This window comes from Microtus ochrogaster, unplaced genomic scaffold (assembly GCF_000317375.1).
Source record: "Microtus ochrogaster isolate Prairie Vole_2 unplaced genomic scaffold, MicOch1.0 UNK87, whole genome shotgun sequence".
Taxonomy (NCBI): domain Eukaryota; kingdom Metazoa; phylum Chordata; class Mammalia; order Rodentia; family Cricetidae; genus Microtus; species Microtus ochrogaster.
In genome coordinates this window covers 1,207,128-1,213,942 of record NW_004949185.1, presented here as the reverse complement: position 1 = coordinate 1,213,942, position 6,815 = coordinate 1,207,128, and the positions used below count along the sequence as shown (strand labels likewise).

The 6,815-nt window shown below is 49.5% G+C and overlaps 2 protein-coding genes across 2 annotated transcripts in view; one reads left to right on the top strand and one right to left on the bottom strand.

Annotated features, from left to right (window-relative positions):
* LOC101994656 (RT1 class I histocompatibility antigen, AA alpha chain-like) overlaps positions 1 to 6,815 on the top strand; it is a 629,094-nt gene that overhangs the window by 389,766 nt on the left and 232,513 nt on the right. The gene's annotated exons all lie outside the window — the stretch shown is intronic.
* Positions 1 to 6,815, bottom strand: part of Msh5 (mutS homolog 5) — a 22,779-nt gene that overhangs the window by 3,374 nt on the left and 12,590 nt on the right. Inside the window, exons 10-16 of the mRNA XM_026777874.1 lie at positions 5,746 to 5,884; positions 4,932 to 4,994; positions 1,549 to 1,677; positions 1,296 to 1,368; positions 852 to 961; positions 548 to 628; positions 163 to 250 (exon numbers count right to left, since the gene is read on the bottom strand). Coding sequence (XP_026633675.1) covers positions 163 to 250; positions 548 to 628; positions 852 to 961; positions 1,296 to 1,368; positions 1,549 to 1,677; positions 4,932 to 4,994; positions 5,746 to 5,884 — 683 coding nt within the window. The remainder of the gene's footprint in view (positions 1 to 162; positions 251 to 547; positions 629 to 851; positions 962 to 1,295; positions 1,369 to 1,548; positions 1,678 to 4,931; positions 4,995 to 5,745; positions 5,885 to 6,815) is intronic.

The following is a 6,815-nucleotide window of genomic DNA, read 5'->3' as shown; positions in this document are numbered from 1 at the left end:
ACTGGTACATCAGCAGGGTCTCCTGGTCTGGGGACACTGGTACATCAGCAGGGTCTCCTGGGTCCTCTAGGGTTAGTTCTGGGTCAAGAGAGGTCCCTGGAAAGACCTGGAAACAGGCTTACAGATGATACAGCCTGAGGCTCCCCCTGCCATGGCCCTCACCCCGGATCTCGCAGTGCAGGTCCCCCAGCAGTGCGTCCAGCTCCTTGGTTCGCGTGCTGCGGTAGTGCAGCTTGTCCTCTGAGAGAAACTGGGGGCAAGGGTTCCAAGCTCTGGGCGTTTGTGACATGATTTCACTATGTAGCCCTGGCTGGCCTGGAACTCAAAGCAATCTCTCTGCCTCTGTCTCCCAAGTGCTGGGATTACAGCCATGTACCACCATGCCCAGAGACTCCATCTCCTCCCGCAGTGCGCCCCCTAACTTCTCTGTCTCAGCTAAAGCTCTGATTAAGTTATGACCCCACATTTTGGTCAGTGCTGCTGGTGAGATCTTCCAGCTTCTTTATCACGCTCCCCCATCCTCAGCAGCGGGAGTCCAGAGATTTACCATGAAGTCTAGTCCCTCAATCTCAAAGTCACTGGTCTCCACCATAAAAGGCAGGCGGGGAATGGAAAGAAGGAAGCCAATCTGGGGAGAGAAGAGAGACAGAGTGGGGGGTAACCTGCTCCACACCCTCTCTTTCTAGAGGAAGCCCCGACACCACTAGAATCAGCAAAGGTAAGCATGCCCTGGACTGCTGATCTGGCTGGGTGTCAGTCCCTGCTCACCACTCCACAGGAGACATGAGCAGCTGTCCTCCCTCCAGCCCTCACCACAATCCCCCGGAAGCTCCGCCCTCTGCCCTGCTCACCAGAGGGATGTAGATGACACTACAGGAAGGAATGCGGGCGTCCAGATTCTCCAGCTCCTTCTGAGCAACCTCGGTGAGGAAACTCGGAAGGCCCATCAGCCTTCGTTTTTCTAGTTGTGTATAGAATTACGTGCATTTAAAAGAGAAGGTCCAGGAAGATTAGGGGTTCTAGGACAACCCTGGCCACAAAAAACTATTTTTTAAAAATTCCTGATTAGCTGCTGGGCATGGTGCGTGTTAGCCCACCATGGAAGCAGAAGGACCAGAACTCTGAGGCCATCCTTAGCTATGAATTAAATTTGAGGCTAGTCTATGCTACAGGAGACTCTGTCTCAAAAACAACAACAAGAAAGATCTTTGCTCTGATTGGAAAGCTGATTCCCAGTTGTGGTGTTTGGTGCTGGCTGACAACCCCCGCCCCGCCCACCCACGCCCAGCGCTCACTCGCGTCTATCTCAGGATCGATGTTCGGGAGGACCGTGAAGCGGTTTTCAGCAAGACTCTCCTCAAAGTTTACCTGAGGCGACAGATGGGAAGTTTCTTAGCACTCGGCAGCATGGTTCCTCAGCTCTCGGGGCCCAGACCCCCCCCCACGCACACATCCTCTCCCCACCCTGCGCAGTCGCCAATTGACCCCAGGACCTCCCACAGCACATCCTCCAGACCCTCCCTGTTCCCCCATCCTGCTCCCGCTCACCACTTTCCCAATGAGGCTGGCGACGTGGTGCAGGTCATCGGAGAACTCCTGGGCAATGTCCCGAAAAAGCTGGATGGACTGGGGCAGGGAGCGGCAGGCATCCCTCAGGCCCAGGGCACTGTACACAGTCTGCAGGACAGACAGCCAAGGAAGGTGACCCCACTCAGGGGAGCTGAGGGGGCCTGGGAACGAAGACCAATGGGGAACATGGGGAACACTGAGAATTATTAAGGCAGAAAGACACACAGCGAGACACACATGACGATATACAGAGAGAAGAGGATTAACTTCTGTGAGAGGGGACAAGACAGAACTAGAAATAAAAGTCAACAAGAAAAGCCAAGAGCTAAGTCTGCCAGCCTGAGGTCAGCTTCCGGAACCATGTGGTGGGAGGAGAGAGCCTCACGGACTGTACTCCGGTTCACACATGAAAGTCACTGCACAGTCTAGCACAGACATACACCAAATAAAAACTTTTTTTTTTAAATTTTTGAGACAATGCTTCTCTGTGTATCCCTTGACTTCCCTAGAACTCCCTCTGTAGACTAGGCTGGGCTCGAGCTCAGAAATCCACCTGCCTCTGCCTCCCGAGTGCTGGGATTAAAGGCGTGCGTCACCATCACTCAGCTAAATAAATGTTTTTATGAAAAGAGGCAGCGCCAGCCTAGGGCCCAGCAGAGAGCAAGGGCTCGGAGTCCTTGAGAACAGACTTCACAGGGCAGGAGATCTAACCACTGATTAAATGTCTGGACAGAGACATAAGCACCTGAGTGGTCTCGCTCTGTGCAGAGCTGTAGAAACTGCAAGCGGCAGAAACAGTGGTAAAGCCAACAGTGAGCTGGACAGCTGACAGTCATCGGGAACGTCAGAAAACAAGCTGCCACAGCCTGAAACAGTTGGGAAGCCTTTTCAGAGGAAAGGAAAGGAGATGCTCGTGAATAAAGACTCGAAAGTCGTGTGAGAGCCGGAGCAGAGCAGGTGAACTGAAGAGGAGGACGCAGCGGCCCACGCGGACCGGCCAGGCAGTTCTAGTTTTCCACGCGTGTTCACTTCACTGCTTCGTCAGAGTGCTCCTGTGTGGTGGGCACTGCTGCCACCCCCAGTTCACAGATGAGAACCCTGAAGCACCAGAGGCAAAGACAGCCTCAACCCTCAATAAACAAACCCAGCAAATTAATGGACTGGGCTTGAACCAGGTGTGTGGTCCCCGCCCCCTCATTGTCTATCTGAAATTAAACCCAGGACCCAAGGGCCTCCCAGGACTCCAGTGCTGAGCTGTGATCCCGACCCTTGTTTATTCTGAGACAAGAGCCCACTAAGTTACCCACACAGCTCTCTAATGCACTCTGTAGCCCAGGCTAGCCTTAAACTTGTTTTGGGGGAAGAGAACAAAGTCTCAGTTGGGGGTGGTGGCACAAGTCTGTAATTCCAGCTCTCTGGAAGTTGAGGCAGATGGATCACAAGTTCAAGATCAGCTTGGATGACATAGTGCATTTGAGGCTAGCCCGGGCTATATTTTTGAGATCGCATCTCTAAGCAACCAAAGAAGCAAACATCAATGCTTACAAAACAGACACAGAAAGATTTATAATTCTTGCAACTTTTAAGTCTTAAATTGCTTCAAACACTAAGGGCCAGCAAGCTGGCACAGCAAAGGGTTTGCTACCAAACTGAGTCACAAACTGAGTCACAAACTGAGTCAGTCCTGGTGTCCACACGGAGGAGGGAGGAACTGGCCCTGCAGGTTTGCCTCTCTCCTCACGTGCTCACTGTCACACGTGTGCACCCACATTCACAGCGAATGTAATCAATCTTAAAAACTAAGTAAAAACAGTAGAATGGGGCTGGAGGGATGGCTCAGAGGTTAAGAGCACTGACTGATCTTCCAGAGGTCCTGAGTTCAATTTCCAGCAACCACATGGTGGCACACAGTCATCTATATGAGAGCTGATGCCAACACTATATATACAACAAATATGTAAATAACTATTAAAAACACAATAAAATGATAATTTTTTATAATTTACTTATTTTTATGCGGGAATCAGATCCCCTGGAACAGGAGTAACAGACAGCTGTGAGCTGTTATGTGGGTGCTGGGAATTGAACCCAGGTCCTCTTGAAGAGAAGCCAGTGCTCTTAACCACTAAGCCAGCCCTCTAGCCTCCAGAATGTTAAATTTTAAAATTAAAAAAGATACAGGGGCTTGGTGGCATACACCTTTAACCCAAACACTCAGAAGGAAGGCAGAGGAGAGCCAGTCTCTGTGAATTTTAAACCAGCCTGGTCTACATGGAGTTCCACGACAGCCAGGGCTACATAATGAGAAGCTGTTTTTTAAAAAAAGTAAATAAATGTAGAGGTTTGAATGAAAATGGCCCCACAGGCCGTAGGGAGTGGCGTTATTAGGAGGTGTGGCTTTGCTGGAGGAAGTGTGTCACTGGGGTGGGCTTTGAGGACTCCGATGTTCAGACCAGATCCAGTGTCGCTCTCCTCCTGCTGTTGAGGATCCAGATGTAGAATTCTAAGCTACTTCTCCAGCACCGTGTGTACCTGCCTGCTGCCATGCTTTCTACCATGATGACAATAGACTAAACTTCTGTAAGCCAGCCCCAGTTAAGAGGAGTTGTGGTCATGGTGTCTCTTCACAGCAATCGAACACTAAGACAATAAATACATAGATTTCTTTTACTCTGCTTTATAATTATGTATAAATATTTAGTTACATCAGCCCAGACAAGGCATGTGTCATTAATTCTAGCTTCTGTCCCAGTTTCTTTACGCTATTAGCAGCAAACTTCATGATCCTGGGAAGATGGCTCGGCAGTTAGAGCCCTTGTAGCTCTTGAAGACCCAGATTTGTTTGCCAGCACCCGCATGCTGGCTCACAAGCACTAGTAACTGCGGTTCCAGGATCTGGCGCCGTCTGCTGGCCTTTCTAGGTTAGGCATGCACATGCAGCACAAACACACATGCAGGTGAACACTCCACACACTGAATAAACCTTAAAACATTAAAAAGAACAAGCACGCAGGCAAGAAAGAAAGACGGGTACAATAATAAAGGAGGGCCTTGTGGTTCTGATATTAGCAGGCACATCAGTGCCAGCTCTGTAGTCACCCAAGGGCAGTGCTCGTGGAAGGTGACGGGACGGTTGGAGTCCGCTACTGGCCCTGAACTTGGGCACAAGGGCAGAAATTACACTGCATGTATTTTTGATATTGTCTGCAGCACAGAGTTTAGGAGACACATCAGTGGGTGTAGCATGGCAGGTATCCAGAGCAGAGAAAGTCTGTGTACAGGATTCGAAGCTTAACTGGGATTTCTGGATCTAAGGGGTGCCTGCAATCCCGGAACTCAGGGGAAGGGGCAGGAGGCCTTACCTTGTAGAGGACTTGCCAGTCACTGACCTTGGTGTGGGACAGCTTCATACGCTTCAGAATCAGCTACAAGCAGACAAAGGAACAGCCATCATTGGCCATCTTGCCATCTGACACCCCACAAGAGGCCCATAGTCCAGGCGGGAGAGACCCAGGTTTGGTCCCCGGCACCCACATCAGGAGGTTGACAAACACCCATAACTCTAGCTTAGGGGATCCACCATCCTTTCCTGGACTCTGCAGTCACCCACACTCACGTGCATGTACTCCACACAGACACGCCTAATTTCACTTGTTTGTTTAAGATAAAGTCTCATTACGTAGCTCTGACTGAACTGGAACTCACTATGTAGATCAGGCTAGCCTCAAACTCACAGGCCTGGCTATAAATGCATATAATTAAAAACAATATCTTAGGCTGGGCAGTGGTGGTACACGCCTTTAATCACACACAGCACTTGGAAGGCAGGCAGAGTTCCCGGTCAGTCAGGAGCACACAGAGAGATCTAGTCTACAGAGCGAGTTCCCAGTCAGTCAGGAGCACACATAGAGACCCTGTGTGAAAAACAGTCAGGGGTGATGGCACACAACTTTAATCCCATCACTTGGGAGATAAAGGCAGGTGGATCCCTTTGAGTTCCAGGCCATTCAGGTTATATGGTGAGACCCTATCTCAAAACAAAAAACAAACAAACAAATACTAAATTTTAATAAAATAAAAATAAGAAGCCCAAGGCTTTCTATAAGCATCAGCCTCGTTCCCTCGCCCTGACCTCCACCATGGGCTCTCAGCTTTATTCCCTGACCCTGGGCTCACAGGCACGTTCTTGATGTGGCTCAGGAGACGATGCATCATCTGAGCCGTGTCCAGATTCTGAGGCATCAGGAAAAACTGAATGACATCCAGACGGGAATTGAGTTCTCTTAGCTCCTGAGTTGGACGGGTAAACCATAGCCTGTAGGAAGATTAGAAGTCACATCTCATCATCTTGATTTTGCTTGGAAATCTTTGGGAAGTGTGGTAGTATGTGCCTGCCGCACGCTACAGGAATGAACTGGCAAGTGCGGGCCCCGTCTCTGTGGGCATGTTTGTATCACAATGGCTGTCTGTGTGTCGTGGATTTGATGGAGGAGACCATGTGTCACTCCATGTGGATGTGTGATAGAGAGTGTCAATATTTTAGAACGAGAGCAGCGTGTTGTGGTATTCGTGTGCCAACACTATAGATTTCTGCAGCTGAGTGGGAGCGGCTGAGTCACTCTGAGTTTGCTCTGTGTGTAGCTGTGACAGTATCTTAGGGAAACAGCATAGACGAAACCTCATCTTTTCATGTGCTTTCTGTGCAAATGCCTGTAACGAATTCTCATTCTCTCTCCTGCTCTCTTCCACTCTTTCTTCTGGCGATGTTTAAAGCTGAGTCAATGCTTACTCACTATCCAAGCAACAAACTACTGAGCCACACCCCAGCCTGCATTTTTTTTTTTTTTTGAGACAGGTTTCACATAGCTCAGACTGGTCTCAAACTTACTTACTATATGGCCAAGACTGTTCTGGAACTCCTGGTCCTCTAGCTTATATTTCCTAAGTGCTGGAATTACACTTGTGTGCCACCAGACCACTGCCCAGTCTGCTATCCTTTGTGTGTGCATGTATTATGAGTGTGAGTGTGTGTGTGTGGACAGGAATGTCATGACACCCGGGAGATCAGAGGATAGCTCTGGAGCTGGTTCTGTCCCACCTCTATGTAGGTTCAGGTTGCTAGACTTCTGCAGAAAACACCTTTACCTGTCGAGCTGTCTGACCAGTCCCTAGCCTGCAATTCCTTCTTTTTTTGTTGTTTTTTTCTTCCTTCTTTTTGTAAAGGTGTGTGTGTGTGTGTGTGTGTG